We start from the raw sequence: 20,600 nt of genomic DNA on the forward strand, positions 1-20,600 counted from the left end.
TTGCTGGGAATGGTCAGAATCATAGAAACAAAATATGGCGGGTGCCAGGGGCTGGGAGGTATATAGTTTCAGTTTGGGATGATGAGTAAATTCATCATGGCGTTTGTTCCAGACAGGGTCTTACATAGCCAAGCCTAGCCTTGAACTCATGATCTTCCAACCTCCACCTCCCAACTGGGATTATAGGCCAGTGAAATGACGTTCTGCTTCAATTTTGGTTTTTGTTTTGAGATTGGATCTCACTGTGTATCCTTGGTTGGCCTGGAATTTAGAATTTACAGAAACCTACTGCCTCTACCTCCCTCTGCTGAGACTAAAGGGTTATGTCACTATACCCAGCTGTCATGTATTATATTTTTATTTTTTGGTCTTTTTGAGACAGGCTTTCCCTGTAGCCCCAACTGGCCTGGTGGCCTAGAACTCACTATGTAGACCAGGCTGGCCTCAATCTCACAGCAATCCACTTGCCTATGCCTCTCAAGTGCTGGGATCAAACATACGCACCACCACACCAGGCATATTTTTAAGTTAAAAAAAAAAAATTATGCCAGACGTGGTGGCACATGCCTATAGTCCCAGCACTTGGGAGGCAGAGGCAGGTGGATCTCTGTGAGTTCAAGGCCAATTTGGTCTACATAGTGAGCTACAGGCCAGCTGGGGCTACAGGGAGACCTTGTTTCAAAAAGACCGCCCCCCAATTATTTGTATTTATACGAATGAGTGTTTGGAGGCCAGAAGAGGTTGTTAGAGCTCCGATCTCCTGGAACTAGAGTTACAGATGGGTGTTAGCCACCATGTGAGTGCTAGGAACTAGATTCAGGTCCTCTCTAAGAGCAGCAAGTGCATGTAAGCACTGAACCATTTCTCCAGGCCCTGTTATATGTTATCTTATGCTTTAAAAAAAAAAATCACAGCACTTGAAGATGAGGGAGGGGTGAACATAATCAACATAGTTTGTATGAAATTCTCAAAAATTAATAAAAAAAAATTGGGGGGGGGACTGGAGAGCTGGCTCACCAGTTAAGAACACTGTTCTTGCAGAAGACCCGGGTTCGAATCCCAGCACCCACATGGCAGCTAACAACTGTCCGAAACTCCAGTTCTAGGGGATCCAACAGCCTCTTCTATCCTCTGCAGGCATCGCACGACACGGATGCACTTACAGACATGCAGGCAATACACGAATACACATAAAAATAATAATATTTAAAAAAATTTTTTTAGAAGTTGCAATATAACCAGTCATGCAGAGCCAGGTGATCTGTGTGAGTTCCACACAAGCTAGAGTTCCACGATAAGACTGTCTCAAAATGTAAATAAATACCAAAATCACAAGGTACCACCTTCTAACCTAGACCATTGGATGTTTTCCCTTTGTTGTCTGCTGACGTTGCACTTTGCCAGATGCCTTCCCTGCCTCACCCAAAGTCCTGTAAAGAAAACCCTTCTGTGCCCAGCATTCCTGTGAAGATGTGGGTAATGACACCATCACCAAGTGTGGCTCATTCTAGCATGTGCAGAGGGCTCCTTCTCATCAAAGTCACCTACTGGTTTGGGGTAGACCAAGCCAAAGCTAAGGTTTCTTTTTTAAAACTTATTTTATTTTTATGTGTATGAATGTATTGCCTGCATGCATGAAGTGCACCCGTGTCGTGCAACATCCGAGGAGGGCAGAAGAGGGCATCGGATCCCCCGAAACTGGAGCTAGGACAGTAAACCGCCATGTGATGTGAATAATGGGAATCGAACCCAGGTCCTCGATAAAAGCAGCAGGAGCCATTCAGAATCCCAGACGCCTAAACGTGAACACGTGCTAACGACCACGTGGGCAGGTCTGGCGGGACAAGTATGGTCACTCAGGTCTCAACACTCCGAGGAGGCGTGGGTAACTGCTTTTGGGGCATTGATGCCGCTGTTTGGAGGGCTTGGGTTCTTCTGGCCCAGGTCCATAGTGAGGCTGTAACCATATATGGCCGCAGTCACTACGCATCAAGCAACCGGCTGGACGTGGGGCCCTGTAGTCCCTGCCAGACTTCGGACCTCTGGTGCCAGGAAACCACCGCTAGAGCCACAGCTCAACCCTTGAACCCCAGCCTCCAGCTGGTCCACGTGCAACCAGCGAAGTACAGCAGCGCCTGCGCACTTCCGGTGGAGCGCCAACGCCGGCAACGAGGCATCGTGGGACCTGTAGTTCTTCCGGAAAGAACCGCCTCGAGCGGGGTGGCCGCGCTGCATGTTGGGAGCTGTGGCGCCGCGCGGCATGCTGGGGACGCAGGCACTCCAGGGGCGTGCAGGCCCCTTCAGGTCCTAACCGTGCCGCGTCGTGGGTTTCGGAGGACTTTCGCCCACGCCATACAAGCAACGGGCGCTGGAATCACCCCTTGCCATTGCTGCAGCGAACGCCTGATTGGAGAAGAGATGATGGCTTCCTCCTGGTCGCCGACTGAGGCCCGTTACGTCACTCGGAGGCGCAGTCGTACGCCGCCGCGTGCGTCCCGGGGGCTTCTGGGTAGCGGCTTACCCCCGCCCCCTGCGTCAGCGTCTTCCTTTCACTCCCCGCCGCCGCCGAGGTCGCACGCGTGAGGCCTGTCCACCGCAGCAGCGTGAGTGGGGTGGCCGGTCGGGCCGTGGGTCGCCGTAGGCCTGGGTGGACGCCGCGGGGGCGGGCGACCGGGAGCCTTGGGATGTGCGGCCTCCCTGGGTCGGAGATCTCGGGCTGCACGCGGCATCTCGGGCGGCTAAGAATGGAGGGTGTAGGCAGGAGGCCTTTGGAGTAACGCCGTCGCCGCGTTCCCTTTGCCCACTTAGCATGCGCTACGTCGCCTCTTACCTGCTGGCCGCCCTCGGGGGCAACTCCTCCCCCAGCGCCAAGGACATCAAGAAGATCCTAGACAGCGTGGGCATCGAGGCGGACGATGACCGGCTCAACAAGGTAGTTGCCCCCCCTTGTCTCCAGAGGTCCAAGTGTGGGTCCAGCAGTGGCCCGAGTCCATCAGCTCGGGGTCTCACCTTCAGGAATAATGCAGCTGACCTGTTGGAAAGGATGGAGGAGGGAGGCCTGCACCAGTCTGGGTGCTTGCGTTTGGGCTATCCTTTTGAGGGCCTTGAATAGCCAAGTTTATTTCCCCTTTTTCCCCCAGAACCAGGGTCTGGTAGCAGCTCGGACTAACCTCGAGGCAGTCTTCCTGCCTCAGTCTCCCTAGGGCTGGTATTACAGGTGTGAATCACCATGCCCAGCCCAGATCAGTAATTTTAAATCTCACTGAGATTTATTTTTAAGTTGGTGTGTGTACGTGTACAGGCTACATTGCCCCCAGCAGCATCAGGTCTGGAGCTGGAGTTAAAGGGTTTGCCATCTGATGTGGGTGCTGGGAACCAAACAGTTCCTTTGCAAGAATAGTGAGTGAGTTGGTTTTTTTTTTTTTGTCTTTTTGAGACAGGGTTTCTATGTAGTCCCAGCTGACCTAAACTCACTGTGTAGACCAGGCTGGCCTTGAACTCACAGAGATCCACCTGCCTCTGCCTCCCAAGTGCTGGGACTAAAGGCATGGGCCACCACACCCCACTTAAGAGTCGTTAACATTCTTAACCACTGACACTCCAGCTCCTAAGGCATATTCCAGGCTGGAGTGATGGCTAACAACCCCCTAGAACTGGGTTACAGCCCATCAGATGCCCTCTTCCGACCTTGGGCATTGCACCTACCCTACATGCAGACATTGCACTCATAGGTACAAAATAAAAAGAAACAATAAAAATTTGTTTATAAAGAAGTTTTTTGTTTGTTTGTTTTTTGGTTTTTTTTTTTGAGACAGGGTCTTCTTGTAGCCCCAGCTGTCCTGGAACTCATTATGTTGACCAGACTGGTCTCGACTGTCTCCCAAGTGCTGGGATTAAAGGCATGCGCCACCATGCCCAGCTAAAGAAGACATTTTGTCTTTTTGAAGCAGGGTCTCCCTGTAGCCCCAGCTGTCCTGGAACTCGGTATGTAGACCAGGCTGGCCTTGAACTCAAAGAGAGCCACCTGCCTCTGCTTCCTGAATTGCTGGGACTACAGACATGCGCCACCACGCCCGACTTAAGACATTTTATGTATCTTTGCCTCTTCAGCCTGTGTAGGTGTGAAACGTAGCTGAACCTTAGAATGTTAGCCTCTGGTCCCACTCCCAGCAGATCTGTTCAGAAGACTCAATTCTGTGGCTGGTGGCTAGCTACTGTGTGGAGAGTGCATCTCTCAAAGCTTCAAGGGATCTTACTGTTTAGGTACCACCCTAACCACTGGTTGCAATTGTCTGTTCCAGGTCATCAGTGAGCTCAATGGTAAAAACATTGAAGATGTCATTGCTCAGGGTGAGTTTATATAAGGGAACCTTACACACTCATGGTCCATCCTAATCCCTGCTGGTCAGCCAGTGATCTGCCAGGCTTCGCTTGTGGACCAGAGCACCGCAGAAGCCCTGCCAAAGTTGAGCAAGGCCTTTGTAGGCTCATGCCAGCAGCACTTCTCAACACTGGGGAGCCGGCAGTAGGGGGCACCCTGTGGTGTCACTGATCCTTCCATGGGCTGAGAACCCTTTTCCTAAAATTCTTCCTAGGATGGGTTTTTTTTATTTTTATGTGGGGTCTCAATAGGTAGCCCTGGCTGGCCTGGGCTATCAGCCTGCCTTTCAAATGTTGGGAGTAAAGGTGCACCACCACACCCATTAAGAGCTCCTTAAAGGCGTTCCCTATATGCTTTCTGTGAAAGGGTTGGGAACAGGGACTGAGGGTGTCACAGGTGGCTTTTGCCCCCTTTTGATGGTTTTCTAGTGCCATGAGGTTGGGACTTGTTCGCCAGTTGACCTGTTGTAGCAGTGTACTTGTCTGTGCAAAGCCAGTTCAGCAAGTTCACCCGCTCACCACTTGGACCAAACCCTTCTGGACATTGGGGCAGAAGACTGTAGATAAACCTCCCTTAGCATGTCAGGTCAGGGGAAGAGATCTCCTAAATAACAGGATAGTGTCCTTGGGTGTGTTCTGGGGCTGGTCACCTTGTATCCTCTGAGTCTGTAATAGTGGTGCCTAGCATGTTAGACCACTAGTGCAGTGGCTTTCCTGGGCCATTCCACCCTGTGGAACGAGTTTCCTGGCTGTGCCTGGTTCTGATCTCACCTACTCTATTGTAGGTGTCGGCAAGCTCGCCAGTGTACCTGCTGGTGGGGCTGTGGCTGTCTCTGCTGCCCCTGGCTCTGCAGCTCCTGCAGCCGGCTCTGCCCCTGCTGCCGGTAAGTGGAAGCCTGGTACGTGGGTGGGGAAAAGGGGGGTATGTTCAAGTCTTGCTGACTAGGTTTTCCTGGACAATCTGGATGGGTTTTTGGAACAGTACTTACTCTGATCTTCCTCCACAGCAGAGGAGAAGAAAGATGAGAAGAAGGAAGAGTCCGAGGAGTCAGATGATGACATGGGATTTGGCTTGTTTGATTAAATTCCTGCTCCCCTGCAAATAAAGCCTTTTTATGTACTAGAGTGGCCCTTGAGCATTTTGTCAGAGCACGGCAGTCATACCACCTCCAGAGAAACTCTTTTTGAGTTTTCAGGGAAAACACGGATCAGAAATGTGGGCATCAGAGAATGAGGTGAAATGGTGTTTGCTGTAAGGAGATTGGTGCCTGGAGCCATGGATTCATAGATGAAGGCTCCGTTTGAGCTGTGGGGTGGGGGTATATTTCTGAATTTCTTGTGAGGGCCATAGTGTGAGTAGATGACTTGAGCAGTCTTAAGTTCTTGAGAGTGTCTAATGGGCCAATCGTGTTGACTGGGTAGGTGTGAGGGTGTGAACAGAAAGCCACATGCAGGTTATTAATCCTCTTAGGTGGGCCTGTTCTCAAACTGCCTGGGGTGTGAAGTGGACGTTGCTTGCTCTGTTGCTCTGTCCCCAGTCTTGCCAACAAAGAACTGGCCAGGCTGCTTGGGAACTGGCAACACTGCAGCATAAAGGGTCTACCTTACTCTAAAGAGGTGAGTGCCATGCAGAGGGGCTGGAGGAGCCAGCCTGGAGCAGATGACAAGAGTGGGAGAAGCAAGATGTGGGTTCTGAGCTGTTTTCATCTTTCAATGTTGCAGTGGTAGGGAGGGGCCTTGAGAACTGGAGGCAAGAGTAACTGGTGGTTCCTGTGGCAGGGAGCCAGAAGGACAGAAGCCATAGCCAGGGTCCCTTGGGATGAACAGTGGCTGCAAGGGAGCAGGTGATGGTGGGGCTGGGGTCTGAGGAGTAGGTCTAGGGTTCTGGGCATAGCTCAGTTCCAGCCTGGACTGGTAAGGAAGGGGCCTATGCCACTTAGCCATCTCATAAGCCTGCCCTTGGCACTCACGGGGGTAGGGTCAATCCAGACCCAGTCAATTCTGAGAAAGTCCAGCCCTGTTCTTGGCCCCAGAGTTTCCCAGGGGCCTGGAGAGATGTGTACCCAAGACAGCTTGACCCTCTGGAAATGAGGACAGAGGTCTTCCTGAGCTGGGGCAGCACTATCCTCAGGCCTGTAGCCCCAGCTGGCCTGGAACTCACTATGTAGACCAGGCTGGCCACAAACTCCCAGAGAACTGCCTGCCACCGCCTCCCCAGTGCTGGGATTAAAGGTGTGCACTACCGTGCTCTGCTTGAACCTTAAATTCTTTGCTTCTCCCTGTGATTGCTCCACACCCCATTAAGACCTGGACTTCCTGGCTGGCCCTGGGGCCTGTTCTATTGTGGGGCCATGCTTGGAGCCTCTGTGTCACCCAGAATCCCAAGGACTAGGGTCTTCCTGAGCCACTGGTCACACTAATCACTATACACCCCGTTCAGAGCATTTGACCTCAAATTCATTATGTGACATAGGCTAATCTGGAACTCTCAAGTTTTTAACTTTTCTATTTCATATGTATGTTTTGTCTTAAATATGTAAATGTACCCATGTCCCATGACAGCAGATTCCCTGAAACTAGTTGAGACCAGTTGTCGGCCGCCATGTGTCAGGAACCAAACCCGAGTCCTCCAAAAGGTCAGCCAGTGCTCTCAGCTTCTGAGCCATCTTTAGCCCTCAGTTGGGAACTCAACCTAGGCCTTCCAAATTCTGGGCTTACAGGTGTGGGTCTGCATACATGTCAAGAGGGACCTTTAAAAGAAATTCTGGGGGCTCCAGGGGATCGAGGACCCACTTTCTGACCGCTGTGGGGTACCTTTCTGTCACATCCCCCAGCTCTCCTTGTTCCACAGCCTCCTTGGACTGTGTCCTTACCTGGTTACTTATTTTTCAGATCTCAGCCCAGCAGCCCCTGGGGCTCTTTACTCATTGTGAATCCACAGTGGGTTGGAGCACAACTGACCTCAACTTGATACCCTATTCCTGCACCCACGCCAGCACCCAGTCTTGAATCTGAGCCTGGAATTGTCTGGAGTACCATCTAAGGACTGGTCAGAATGACTTTATAGAGGAGCCATGTTCCCAGAACACTACCTCCCACTCCCCAGACTTGTCCCCTTGCACATGGAACGGGATGCTGAGGTCCCTCCATCCACCAGTCAGCTTCCATGGCTGCTGCTTCATTCCCAACCCAATCCCTGCTCTCAGAACTACCAGAGGGATTTTAAAAACCAGCTCTGGCACCCAAGAGAAAGGGAAGCCACCCCCTGCCCTCACTCTCCTGGTAATTTCCTTCTGATGGCTGACACCCAGGAGTTTTCAACATAACTGGCCAGACCTCCTGCCAAAAGAACTGCATTCCCTTTTCCGAGAAACTTAACAAAACAAAATAGATAATAAACTGTGTCTTAAGTCCAACCTTGTGACACAAAAGTAAGGGCCCCTTTGGTGTTTTCCCCTGTGAGCACTTTGTTCTACAGCTCCAGGCCTACACAGTATCTTTAAAGTCTCTTGGCTGCTTACAGTGGTAAACTCCTGTAATCCCAGCATTTGGGAAGTGGAGGCAGGTTCGGGAGTTCAAGGCCAGCCTGGATTTCAAGAGGCAAGCAAAAATCCTTTAAAACAGAATTCTATGGATTAGAAAAAACAAAAAAAAAGTGTACCTGCAATCCTCTTGCTAATGTCTGAATTTAGCTTAATTGTAGATTAAGCTGCTTCAAAGCCCCCAAATCACATAGGTAGCTACTGTTGAGGCACATTTCCAATGGCTGCCCTTGATTCTTGCTTTCACTCTGGTCCTAAAATGATTCTCTGTAGTAGTTGTCAAGAACCTGGGTCGCCTGAGTCCAGTCATGGAGGCTTTGAGGATCCTCAAGTACAGCTGCTGGCAAACACACTTACATTTCTGTGCTGTGACAGGTCCAGAGCTGAGCCCCTCCTGGGAGAGATAATTCCCGTATAAAAAGACGCATACTGTGTCACCCAACACCTAGGCCAGACCCTTGTTTGGGGTGGGGCGAGATGAGGGTTAATCGTAAATCTAGGCTAGCCTAGCCTGTCCCACAGCTGCGGGAACAATGCGGAAAGGGGGTGGAGGGTGACCTTACCGCAGTGCACCACCTCCCGGAGCAATCAGTGGGGGCGTGGCCCTCGTCGGAGACCTGGTCGACGCAGCAGTTGAGGAGCCAGGCTCAGACAGGTGTAGATGCAGGTGAGCAGCGGGGGGGGGGGGGGGGGGGGGGGGGGGGGGGGGGGCAGGACTTGGGTCTGTAGCAGTGTTTGCTGGGCCAGCGTCAGTCTGTTGTTGGGCCCGTGGGTCCTGGGGGGCTCTGCTTTCCAGGCCCAAGCGAGTGCCTTGGATGCTTTTCTCCCAGGACCCAGCTCCGCGTGGGCGTCCCTTGGAAGAGGGGGCGGCGGCTGCCCCACAAACCAGGGCCCCTTCGCGGGTACCCAGATCTCCCCACGCGCTCAACCGGCCCTGGGTTCCGCACCGGCTCTGGGTACGGGGTCGTGCGCAGGAGGGCGGCCCCGGAGCGGGAGACCCTCGGGCCGGCCTAGGTGGTGCGGCCCGGCAGGTGGCGTGGAGGGGCGGGCCCTCGGGGGCGCGGCCGTTCTCGGCGCGATCCGGTTGGCCCACGCGCCCAGGCTCCGCCCCAGCCGCGCACTAAAACACCTCCTCCCGCGCCTCCCGGCACAGCGTCTCCGCCTCCGCCGGCGGGGACCCCGAGCTCCAGCGACTGCGGGACCCGCTGCCCGCGGAACCCCGAGCCGCGATGTTCCCCAGGGAGACCAAGTGGAACATCTCGTTCGCCGGCTGCGGCTTCCTCGGCGTCTACCACATCGGCGTGGCCTCCTGCCTCCGCGAGCACGCGCCCTTCCTGGTGGCCAACGCCACGCACATCTACGGGGCCTCGGCCGGGGCGCTCACGGCCACGGCGCTGGTGACCGGGGCCTGCCTGGGTGAGGGATGGGCGCCAGCGGGCAGGGTCGGGGCCCCGCGCGCGCCCGGGGATTCTCCTGCGCCCCACCCCCGGCCCGCCTAGGGAAGCTGCCGGGTGCGGTGGGCGCGGTGGAGAGGGGTCTCTGCCCGGCGCCCCAGGACCACGGCTGAAGGCTCAGTTCTGGGCGCCAGTCCGGGGCGGGTCCTGGTTTGTTTTTGTTCCCAAAGTGCCCAGGGTGGGGCCTGGCGCGTTCCCGGCCCGTGGCGCTCTCTGCCGGGGCACAAAGGTTGGGGGCGGGCAGGTGCCGCTGAGCTGTGTTATTGGAAAGCGAAAGTAAGGCGTGGGCGGGACCATGAGAGTCGGAGGAGGGGCCTACGGCGCCGGTCGCTGGTTGCCAGGGGTCACTGTGTCCGGAGGCTCTGGTTCCGAGCTGCTGTGGTCTTGGGGCCTAGTGCACGGGTACTTGGAAGGAGCATCTGGCCACTTCCCATGGTCCCTCCCGAGGGTCTCTAATAGCAGAGCCCGGGTGGAGTCAGAGCTGGGCATTACAAGTTCTTCTTCTGTCTATCGTGCCGTCACAGCCGGGTTCTCCAGATGTGGCTGGCTGGCCCACTTCACGAAGTGGGCATGCTTCTGTACTCTGGAGGGTGTCAGGAGTGCAGGGATGAGGGGAGGACTGGGCCTCTCTCACACACTTCCGGCTGCCACGTGGGAGTGGTGTTTACAGCACATAGCGTTCTTCCTTCTTCGGAGTCCTGGGAACTGCTGCCCAGCCCCCAGCCTGATAGGGCAGCCAAGGTGACAAGGGTGGCCGGAGGAGCAGGTCCAGGTCCGGGGGTTCTTTGTTGCTGTCTTCCTGTCACCTCTTCCTGGAGACCTGAAGTTTCACCTTGTGAATCCTGCCTAGTCTCATGGAGGCCTTCAGATGACTAGGCAGTGCTGGTGTCAGGACTGTACCTGATTTGAGAATTGAGGCTGCCACTCCTAGAACCCTTCCTACCCACTCCCAACACTTCTTTATCTTGGGCAGCCAGAACCTGGGCAGTGTGGCAGGTGGCAGCTGTGAGCCCCTTGTCTACATTGCCTCATCCCTGCCAAGTAGGGAGTCTTGGAGGAGGGCAAGAATCCTCTGGAGAATCCCTAGGCTCTCCTCTCCCTAGCCACTCTATCTTTGTCCTGGACCAGTGTCCATGGGCCCCAGGAGTATTTGGGGTACTTGATTTTGGCTGCAGTGGGACAGTCATGTCTTCTCAGGAGGTGGGTCCACCATTTTCAGCCTGATGCCCTTGGGGCTGTGCCCCCTGGGCTGGTGCTTTGCGGGTTTGCCCACCCACCCAGATCTGGTAAGTAGGTGAAGGTTGAAGCCGGTCAGAGTTGACCCTCTGCTTTTCCACTCTCCTGGGCCACTTGCCATACCACATCATGCTGAGTGACTCATGGGGACAAGCAATTGGGAAATACTGGGCAGAGGGCAGGTCCCAGTCCCAGACGGCTAATCCTTGGTATCTGCCATCCCCAGGGTGGTGGCCTGCCTCCCTCCACCTAGGGACAGGTGGTAAAGTTCCAGTCATAAGCCAGGTTTCAACATGGACCCTGAGAACCTTCAGGGTCAGTGGAATGCCACATATCTGAGCACTGTGGTTTCCCAGGTGTTGAGTCCTGGGGGGGAAGGATGGTTGGTTGCTAAGCCCAGATTGCTGCCCCTGATCCTGGCCCTGCTGCCTTAGGTGAGGCAGGTGCCAACATCATTGAAGTGTCCAAGGAGGCCCGGAAGCGGTTCCTGGGTCCTCTGCACCCCTCCTTCAACTTGGTGAAGACCATTCGTGGCTGCCTACTGAAGACCCTGCCCCCTGATTGCCATGAACGTGCCAGTGGACGCCTGGGTATCTCCCTGACCCGTGTTTCAGATGGAGAGAATGTCATCATATCACACTTTAGCTCCAAAGATGAGCTCATCCAGGTAGGCCCTAGAGAAGCTAGGTTGGGGGCTAGGATGAACTTAGGCAGGGCCCTGCTCACTGCTCTCTGTCTTGTTTTTCAGGCCAATGTCTGCAGTACTTTCATCCCTGTATACTGTGGCCTCATCCCTCCTACCCTCCAAGGGGTGGTAAGTATCCCTGCCTGGCCCTGCCCTGGAACGGCAAGCATCGGCTAGTGTCTGGGGTGTAGAACAAGGAGGTGGAGGAGAAAGACCTGCAGAGCCCGCCCCTGTCCAGTCCCTCACTCTGTCTGTTGCCTCACTTCCCATTACTCAAGATGCAGGCAAGCTTGGGGAGATGCATACGTCCTGTGTCCTTTGTTCACCCTCATCTGCTGAGTCTGGCCATTTGCTGAGTCCCCAGTGGCCAGTGCCTAATGAGCAGAATGAAACAGCCAGAGTAGGGTTGCCAGCACACCCTGCAGTCCCCTCAGTATGTGACTCTGTGTCTGTGTGTCCTTGCAAAGCGCTACGTGGATGGCGGCATTTCAGACAACCTGCCACTCTATGAGCTGAAGAACACCATCACGGTGTCCCCGTTCTCTGGGGAGAGTGACATCTGCCCACAGGACAGCTCCACCAACATCCATGAGCTTCGGGTCACCAACACCAGCATCCAGTTCAATCTGCGAAACCTTTATCGCCTCTCCAAGGCCCTCTTCCCTCCAGAGCCCATGGTGAGTTGGCATAGCCAATCCAACCTGAGTATCAGGGGCTGAGAAGCTCCCACATGTGCTAGCCAAGGAGTACAACCAGGATAGGCTGTTGGTGGAAGTGGCAGTCTTGGGGACTCTAGAGCAGGGCCTGTCCGCATCTTTGCATCTTATCTTTCTGGGCTGATTTATCCATCCCCCTGCCACAGGTGCTTCGAGAGATGTGCAAGCAGGGTTACAGAGATGGGCTGCGTTTCCTTAGGAGGAATGGTGGGTATAGACAGCTGCCTGGTGGGTGGAGCTGGCTCTGGACTGCCCTCTGCTGGTGGGCAGGGACCTTGACTTGGATGGTATCTCCCTGTTACCCAAACCCCCACTTAGGCCTCCTGAACCAGCCCAATCCCTTGCTGGCACTGCCCCCAAATCCCCCCCAGGAAGAGGATGCAGAGGAAGCGGCTGTGGCGGAGGAGAGGACCCGAGAAGTGGACCATTTGCAGCCCCATGGGGAAGATCAAATTCTAGAACACCTGCCGGCCAGGCTCAATGAGGGTATGCCATGGGCAAGGGAAGACAGAGGAGAGGACAGGGCTCAGGGAGAAGCTGGGCCAGGACACCAGGGCCAGTTCCACTTCCCTGATTGATCACTACCTTCCCACCTGCAGCCTTGCTGGAGGCCTGTGTGGAGCCCAAAGACCTGATGACCACACTGTCCAACATGCTGCCAGTGCGCCTGGCAACCGCCATGATGGTACCCTATACTCTGCCACTGGAGAGTGCAGTGTCCTTCACCATCCGGTGAGTGTGGGAAGGAGGGCTGGGGGAGGAGACACTGAGGACAGAAGTCAAACATAAGTGACTGACTCCTTGGGAAGTTGGGGATAGTAGATTAGCAGGGTATCTGACAGGTGAGCATCAGAGCCCAGCTGCTGTCTCTGAGGCAGCACTTGGTGCTCCTACCCCAGCTTGTTGGAGTGGCTGCCTGATGTTCCTGAGGATATCCGGTGGATGAAGGAGCAGACAGGTAGCATCTGCCAGTACCTGGTGATGCGGGCCAAGAGGAAACTGGGTGACCATCTGCCCTCCAGGTATGCTGCCCTGGCTGCCTGTCCATCTGGGGCCTAGAGCATCAGACCTCCACTAAGCTTTCCCTCCTCCATCCCTCTCCACCTGCAGACTGTCGGAGCAGGTGGAACTGCGCCGAGCCCAGTCGCTACCTTCTGTGCCCCTATCTTGCGCCACCTACAGCGAGGCACTGCCCAGCTGGGTACGAAACAACCTCTCCCTGGGAGATGCGCTGGCCAAATGGGAGGAATGTCAACGTCAGCTGCTGCTGGGTCTCTTCTGTACCAATGTGGCCTTCCCTCCTGATGCCCTGCGTATGCATGCGCCTGCCAGCCCTGCCCCCAAGGACCCTGCAACCCCACAGCATCCACCTGGCCTGCCACCTTGCTGAGAGCCACGCCCACCTTTCCCAGCTAAGCTCCAAACTGTCCTGCTCTGCTAGTAGGAGCCTTGGGGCTGACCAAGACCCTGTCCCCTGGCTCTCCCCCTTACAAACTGTGGAGTGAGGAGATAGGGCCCTGCACAGCTGCTGTGAACCCCCTTCAACCAGCCACTCACTTGCTGCTCTGGATGGGGAGGGGTGAGGAGTAGCCCTCCCCTGGGGCCCACAGAGGTTCCCCTTCACCTTTGCCTTACTCTCCTGTCCATGCCCACCACTTTCTCAGTGCAGGGTCACTTTTGCAAACTCCACATCTGCTCCCAGTTTTTCAAGTTTCCTTACAACATGTGAAAAATTATTTATTTTTTGCCAAAGTAGCTACAATAAAAGCCACAGCTCAACTTCTGCCCTCCTGAGTGTTTCCTCCGTCTCTGATTGAGACCAGCGGACACAGCCTGCTTCCCTCAGCTCACCAGTCAGGCCTTCCAGAGCTTCTTTGGGGCCTGGCACCTGGGGGACCTTCTTCTATGGCACCCCTCTGGTAAAGACCTATAGGTATGCTGCTGTTGCCAGTGATGCCTGCTGACTGACTCTTAGGCACAGATCTCCAAGGACCAAGACCAAGACCAAAATATGTTTGGGACCAAGACCTTTACTATAATAAAGAAAAAGTAGGCCTAGCCCTGGCGTGGTGGCACACGCCTTTAATCCCACTCAGGAGGCACAGGCAGGCAGATCTCTTTGAGATCCAGGCCAGCCTGGTCTATATAGTGAGTTCCATGTGGCTACAGGGAGACCCTGTCTCAAAAAAACCAATAATAATAAATAAATAAAAACTAAAATGGGCTGGAGTGTAGCTCCATGGCAGAGCACTTGCATAGCATGCATAGGCCCTGGATTCCATCTCAAGCACTAGGAAAATGTTTACAAAAGGTGTCACCCACACATCCGCCCCACATAGTGACACAGTGAGGGTGTGGGGCTGACTTCAGGACTGGATCCCCATGAAGGGGTGAGGTTCTTGGAGCCTCTGAGGCCTAGGGACCAGGGAACATTGGTCTCTGTCCCACGCGGGCGTCTGACCCAAAGTTCTGTGCTTGCCTCTGTTCTTCCTTGGTTGTCAGGTGATTGCCAGGTTCATGTGCCATCTCCAATCCCTGCCTCCTGCCAGGACCTAGAAGGGGTCTGGAGTACTAATCCGCACGCGGGGCAGAGTTGAGGTCTTAACTCACTGGAGCTGCGCACCAGTTTCCTAAAAGTCCTCTACTGGAGGGAGTGCAGCCTGAGAGGATGTGACATAGGAGTAAGGGAGTGATGGAATATTCGAGCTTTTTCCTCACTGCTCAGCACCTACTTGCTGCCCCTCCCAAAGAGTGAGGAGTGACTGTGGTTGCAGCCCCCAGCCAACAATAACGGTTGGTCTGGTTATGGGACCTGGGACAGCAGGACTGGGAGAGCCGGCCAGGCAGGTCCCTAGCCTGGGTGCCAGCTCCCCCCCTCCCCCAGGTCCCGTCCTATAGGGCCAGCCTGTTGTGGCTCTTTTAGAGACGTGCAAGGCCTCCAGCGCTGCTACAGGCGGTGACAGCCAGGTCAGCCCTCCAGGTGGGTTTAGGGGCTTGGTTGGGGGGACCCTTGAAGTGGATAGGTTTCCTCCCAAGAAGGTTGGCTCTGCTCCAGGCCTCCTGGAGTTTCTCCAGGAGTTTCCCTAGAGGAATCCTGGTCAGGACTGTTCCCCAAAAGCAGTGCTGGGGGAGGCTGCTGGTGGCCTCCCTCTGCCCCCACACTCACTTCCCTCACACAGGGATGCTGCTAACTTAAACGCCAATTTCTAGTACTAAAATTTAGAGCCCAAACTGGAAAAGTATAGAAAAGAAAGTGGAGTCTTCCAGCCCTAGAGACAGCAACTCAAAGTATTTGGTCTATTTCCTGCTCCGCAGTTTCCTACACACAGACCTTAGCGCCCCAAGTCTGGATCCTCCGGACGGGGTGGAGGTTGGTACTGGCACCCCAGCGGCCTTGATCCCGCCCAGTTAGGGTCCCGGGAGGGTGGGAGACATGACTGCCCCCTGCGGGTCTCCGGGGAGACCTCGCCACCCTGGGTCGGGCCACCGGGAAGGCAGGAGAGGCGGGGACACGGCCGCAGAGGATCCACCCGGGCCGGCTCTCTCGGAGAGGGGGGGGTCTCCCGGCCTGCAAGGTTGCAAGGTCGCTCCCGGCCCGCGCCACTCGCCGGCTGTCGGGGTCCAAGCAGGGGCGGGGCGCGCCGCGCGTTTCCGGGAGGAGCAGCGCGCCCAGCAGGTGCGGCGGCGCGGCTCGCAGGTAGGCGCCGGCTCGCACGTCCCGCGGTGGGGGTCCCACGGCCGGGGTCCCACGCCGCGCTCTCCCGACTCCCCGGCTCCCGGCCCTGGGCGCACCTCCAGACGGCAGGGCCGAGGCGCCGACCGCACGCGTCTCGGTCCGGGACAACCGTGGTCTTGCAGGGCGCCGCAGCAGAACCCGCTGGACTCCAGACTACGTGGACGCGGGCTCGCGGGGCCCACCCGCTGCCCTTCCTCCGGACTCCCTGGGGCCTGGACAAAGTGCAGCTTCCGGCTGGGATGGACGTCCCGTCCCGTCCCGTGGGGCCCGGGAGCGGTTTTGTTGGTGACCGCGCCCAGGGGAGGGGAACACCCAGGGGGCAATGACCCCGGGCAGCCCTACCCCGTGGCTTCTGCTCTGTTAGGGGGTGGCCGCTCTCCCGGTATATGGGTAAGGGAAGATGACCCACACTGCCTGAGAGAGAAGCTAGATCTGGACTGGAGTCCGGGCTGGGGTGTAGTTTGGGGAAATCTAGGGCCAGTACATTATGGAAACTACAGGTGACTCTGGTTAGAAGTGAGACGTCCCTTTCAGGTGCTGAGAAGGCGAGCCCAGGGGATGGGAAGAGCCCAGAGGCTGTGTTAAATCCAGTATGTGGAGGTGTTGCTGGCAAAAGCTGTCCAGTACCCAGGGTTGGGACCTTGCACCTGCACCCTTGGGGCCTGGTTGCCAGGTGGGAGGGGCTAGTGGAGATTACCGGGTTTACCAGCTGTCAGGAGGCCAGGGTATCACAGGTTCAGGCCCGGGGCTAAGGTCTTGGCCAGAAGTGACTCAGCCCTCCTCCTTGATCAGTCCCATTTTGGGATCTCCCAAGTCCAGGGTGTACCCACTGATCTTCTTTCACCCCAAGCTCTGTCCCCTGGCTGCTAGGGGCCTGCAACCCCTCTTTCCTAAGTAGTTTACACTTAGGCCCCTTCCAGGGTGGCAGCCTTTCCCCTGACTCTCCACCTCCTGCAATGCCAAGCCCTAGGCAGCCCCTTTGGTTGAAGTCAGCCTCATCCCACCCCCATGACACCCAGGCCTACAGCACCCATGTCCCAGGCCTTCTTTCCATCTGGCACACTTTCATTCCTCTTCCTATTTCTTCTGATCCTCCTTTGGCTTCACAGCATCTAACAGAGCCAAGACTTGCTCCTATGGCCAGCCCTGGGCAGCCCGGGGCTGGGGAGGGCCAGGAGGAGGAGGAGAAAGAGGGGACCTCGGCAGGGAATCATCAGGCAGAGGTGCTGCAGCAGGCCCAGGAACTCTTTCTACTGTGTGACAAGGATGCCAAGGGCTTCATCACCAGGCAGGACTTGCAGGTGAGCTCCAGTTCCAAGAGGCTGGCTGCCTGGCCCCATGCTGACCTTGGCTGCTCACAGTGTCCTTCTTGCCTGGCCAGGGCCTGCAGAGTGATCTTCTTCTCACGCCTGAGCAGCTGGAGGCTGTGTTTGAAAGTCTGGACCAGGCCCACACTGGCTTCCTGACAGCCCGAGAGTTCTGCCTAGGCCTGGGTGAGCAGGTCCCAGCTACCTGGAGATCCTGTTCAGGCCCTTGTAGGACTCTGCACAGCCTGTGCCTTTCACACCCCTGCAGGGCATTCTGGTGTCTACTGTTCAGGTGCCCTGTGAGCTGCACCCCCCTCCACCAGCTGCTGTGCAGTGTGTGGTCTGCCCTCCCCCAATCCCCTTCTCTGCCAACCTAGGTGGGGCCAGGAGCTGGCTATCACCTCCCATTCCCAGGCCAACAGAACCAGAATAAGGAAGAAAAACAGGAAACTGGGCCCTGAGAGAGGACAGGATATGTTGAGGGGGGTAGGTCCAGGGTGGTAACCTACAGTCTGGGTAATTTCTCTTCTCACATCCTTAGGGAAGTTTGTGGGGGTGGAGTTGGCCCAAGGCGCGCCCGCCTCGAGGACTCCCGAGGAAACTTTTGAGTCCCGCACCGGGGGCTCTATGGAAGAGGAGGAGGAAGATGAGACTTTCCACACTGCCTTAGAGCAGCTGGGAGTGGCCCGGGTCTTGAGCGAGTGAGTGGAGGCTAGACCCGCCCCATGTTCCCGCTTCTGGCGGCGGCTCCTCTCCATGCTCCGCAGAATCCCTAGTCCAGGCTAGGTTCAGCCATTGTCAACTGTGACTCTGAGAGCGGCCGGGCGTGATTTTCCCCAAGATTTGCATTTCAGGAGGCTGCAGCTAGGGCTGCGGGGTGGGGCGCCACTGGCGGTCATGCTCAGGCGGGCGCAGCCCCTGGTACACTGGCCACCTTGTCCTCTTGCAAACGGGCACGCGCAGAGGCCCAGCGGGCACCAGCGAGCACCCTCCGTAGTAATACGCAGCACCGCCAAGGCTCCTGTCCTGGGCCTCGGGGTTTTCCCAGGGCTTCACCGTTGGCACAGGGGAGACACCTCCCGTCCTGTATACGCCAGCACTGGTCTCATTCTCCGCTCGCACCCTGCAGGCAGAGGGCTGTGCAGGCGCTCTGGGCCCGGCTGCACCGCGAGCGTCCGGAGCTGTTGGGCTCTTTGGAGGATGTCCTGATGCGCGCGTCCGCCTGCCTGGAGGCGGCGGCCCGGGAGCGCGACGGCCTGGAGCAAGCGCTGCGGCGGTGAGGGCGGGTCCGCGCGGTTCTAGGGTCCCACGGAGGGGTCGGAGACGAGGCTGGCAAATGCTGACGACTGTCGCATCACGGTTCCCCGAAGGCGGGAGAGTGAGCACGAGAGAGAGGTGCGAGGCCTGTACGAGGAACTGGAGCAGCAGCTCCGGGAACAGCGGCGCCGCGCACAGAGACAGGTGAGCCCGCGCGGGTCCCGCCGAACCTCGCTGGCCTCCCCGGCTCCACCTCTCCTGAACTGGTCCTTCCCCCAAGGACTTGTCCTCCGTGGGTCTAGGCTGTCGGGTGTCCAGCGAGGCCTGATCTGCCTCACCAAGTGCCCCTACAGGTGGTGTCCACCCCTCCACGTCCCTCCCCAGCCCTTGTCCCTCCACCTGCCTCCTCTGCACTGGAGGGAAGTCTCAGGTGCCATCTTCCATCCCAGATCCCGCCTAGGGAGGAGCAGAGGGGCCGCCTGGAGCTGGAGCTGCAGACCCGGGAGCTAGAGTTGGAACGCGCAGGCCTGAGGCAGCGGGAGGTGAGCTTCGGTAGGCTCACGCCGCGTCTGCAGGCGGTCTCAGGTGCCTTGGGGTTCCCTGTGCGCACACTTGGGGCCCTCAGCAAGAAGCCGCAGGGGCGAGGAGCAAGCCTGGCACCGGAGGTTTGCCAGCCTGCACCCCAACATTTCCCTAGCTGGAACAGCAGTTGCAGGCCAGGGCTTCAGAACAGCTAGAGGCCCAGGCCCAGCACACCCAGCTGCGTCGGGCCTATGAGGCACTCCGTGCACAGCTGGACCAGGCACAGGAACAGCTCAGCAGATTGGAAGGTGAAGCACAGGGCCGTCAGGAGCAAACCCAAAGGTGTGAGGAAGTGCCTGTGGGGAGGGCAGAGGGCCAGGAGCCAACTCCCACCCCCTGCATATGGATTGCCACCTTCTGCCCACAGAGATGTGGTTGCTGTCTCCAGGAACATGCAGAAAGAGAAGCACAGCCTTTTAAGGCAACTGGAACTGCTGAGGTGGGTCAGGCCTAGGCAGGGGGAAGGAGGGGTTCCAAACTCCCAGATATTCTTGGCTTCTGCCTCATCCTGATGGAAGTCCTTATGTCTCCTGTCTAGCCCATAAGCTGCAGGCCTCTGGACTGAGGGGAGTCAGCCCATTTTCCCCATTCAGGGCTCTGCTTCCCCTAGACTTTGGTCCTCTCCCCATTCCAGCCTCATAGTCCCCTTCTTTAGGGATCTGAATATGCGGCTTCGAGATGAGCGGGATGCCTGTGAGACTAAGATGCTGACCAGTAGCCACCGGAAGGCTCTAGCTATTCAGAAGCCTGGGCCCACCTGCTGCTGCTGTGACTGGGCTCGGCCCCCCAGATGGGGCTCTGGCCATCTTCCTAGTGCCTGATGACCAGTCCCAAGTGATTTGGGGGAGCTGCTCCGAGAAGGGGACTTGTTTGCTCAGTATGTGGGCTCTACCCAGAAAATGTCAACTGCATGAAGGAAGATGTGAAGGAAGTAACTTGGGGGTGGTCAGGGTCTCCTTCCTGTCCTCATCTATGCTCAGCAGCAACAAAACTCTTTCCAATAAAGTCCACTGACCGTCATGCACTCCTTGGCTTTCTGTGTCTGGGAGCCACAGTGCATGCATGAGGTGTCCATGCCACAAAGTGACATGGGAGAGATTCAGACATGGCACAAGGCCTTGTCCTCCTGGGGCTGTGGGTGCCTGTGTGTTTTGTATCCCTGGTCATGCTCCAAGCATGGTGAGCTCCTCCTCACCATCCCTCAGGGCTGAAGCTCCAGGGACTCAAGTTTCAGTAGCCATCCACCCCCATGCCAGCCCTCATGTGGACAGGCCTGCTCCTCACTTCTGCAATCAGCTGTCTGGTCCAGGGCCTTTCTCCCTCATCCCCTGGCACTACCCCTTGACTTCACGCCCTCCAGACTGAGGACCTCTTGAATTGGCTCATCGTGCCTCCATGTCAGCCACACTGTGCCCCTCTCGGGCATTTTCCCAGTAGCTGGATCTTGACCCACTCCACGCCCTATCTGTTGTGATTCTGCATCCTCAGGGTGGGCCCCCAGACTGGGCCTGGAGGAAGACGTAGTCCTGCCAGCAGTCCAGGGCCTCTGGCGCCATGGCTAGGGACCACCTCCTCCCCCTGGATCTGCCTCCCACTTAGCTCCTCTGTCTCGTCTCTGGGTGGCCGAAGACGGGTGCCCCAGGCTGCAACTCTCGGGAACCTCACACCCAGCAGGACCCCGGTGCAGCACGGGCTGCCGCTGGCC

General features: G+C 56.7%; 3 protein-coding genes and 1 non-coding gene across 12 annotated transcripts; all 4 read left to right on the forward strand.

Moving 5' to 3' along the window:
* Positions 1–2,448: 2,448 nt before the first annotated feature.
* Positions 2,449–5,503, forward strand: Rplp2 (ribosomal protein lateral stalk subunit P2). Of its 2 annotated transcripts, none has more exons than XM_029556789.1 (5): positions 2,449–2,603; positions 2,809–2,932; positions 4,302–4,350; positions 5,166–5,264; positions 5,391–5,503. In XM_029556789.1, exons 2-5 carry the CDS (start codon positions 2,810–2,812, stop codon positions 5,462–5,464), a joined length of 345 nt encoding a protein of 114 aa, XP_029412649.1. In that variant the 5' UTR covers positions 2,449–2,603; position 2,809; the 3' UTR covers positions 5,465–5,503. The 2 variants fall into 2 exon arrangements, with proteins under 2 accessions (XP_029412649.1, XP_008852639.1); XM_008854417.3 differs by having other exon boundaries at positions 2,451–2,603; positions 5,388–5,503.
* On the forward strand, positions 4,383–4,514 carry LOC115067836. Its single transcript, XR_003847206.1, has one exon. It is a non-coding gene; the product is annotated as a small nucleolar RNA SNORA52 (small nucleolar RNA).
* Positions 5,504–9,057: 3,554 nt separating the features above from the next.
* Positions 9,058–13,796, forward strand: Pnpla2 (patatin like phospholipase domain containing 2). 2 transcript variants are annotated; one of them, XM_008854416.3, is made up of 9 exons: positions 9,058–9,338; positions 11,047–11,279; positions 11,361–11,426; positions 11,765–11,974; positions 12,160–12,220; positions 12,332–12,499; positions 12,613–12,745; positions 12,913–13,035; positions 13,124–13,796. In XM_008854416.3, the coding sequence occupies exons 1-9, from the start codon at positions 9,152–9,154 to the stop codon at positions 13,401–13,403; spliced, it is 1,461 nt and encodes a 486-aa protein (XP_008852638.1). In that variant the 5' UTR covers positions 9,058–9,151; the 3' UTR covers positions 13,404–13,796. The 2 variants fall into 2 exon arrangements, with proteins under 2 accessions (XP_008852638.1, XP_029412654.1); XM_029556794.1 differs by lacking the exon at positions 9,058–9,338 and adding an exon at positions 9,808–10,927.
* Positions 13,797–14,150: 354 nt separating this feature from the next.
* Positions 14,151–19,915, forward strand: Cracr2b (calcium release activated channel regulator 2B). Of its 7 annotated transcripts, none has more exons than XM_029556792.1 (11): positions 14,151–14,993; positions 15,329–16,139; positions 16,859–17,050; positions 17,131–17,242; positions 17,598–17,757; positions 18,186–18,332; positions 18,427–18,517; positions 18,763–18,855; positions 19,011–19,177; positions 19,263–19,334; positions 19,551–19,915. In XM_029556792.1, the coding sequence occupies exons 2-11, from the start codon at positions 15,447–15,449 to the stop codon at positions 19,714–19,716; spliced, it is 1,893 nt and encodes a 630-aa protein (XP_029412652.1). In that variant the 5' UTR covers positions 14,151–14,993; positions 15,329–15,446; the 3' UTR covers positions 19,717–19,915. The 7 variants fall into 7 exon arrangements, 6 of the variants coding, with proteins under 6 accessions (XP_029412652.1, XP_017659070.1, XP_029412651.1 ...); XM_017803581.2 differs by having other exon boundaries at positions 15,329–15,383; XM_029556793.1 differs by lacking the exon at positions 14,151–14,993 and adding an exon at positions 16,284–16,339 and having other exon boundaries at positions 16,117–16,139.
* Positions 19,916–20,600: the final 685 nt, after the last annotated feature.

This window comes from Nannospalax galili, unplaced genomic scaffold (assembly GCF_000622305.1).
Source record: "Nannospalax galili isolate Female #2095 unplaced genomic scaffold, S.galili_v1.0 scaffold507, whole genome shotgun sequence".
NCBI classification, from domain to species: Eukaryota; Metazoa; Chordata; class Mammalia; order Rodentia; family Spalacidae; genus Nannospalax; species Nannospalax galili.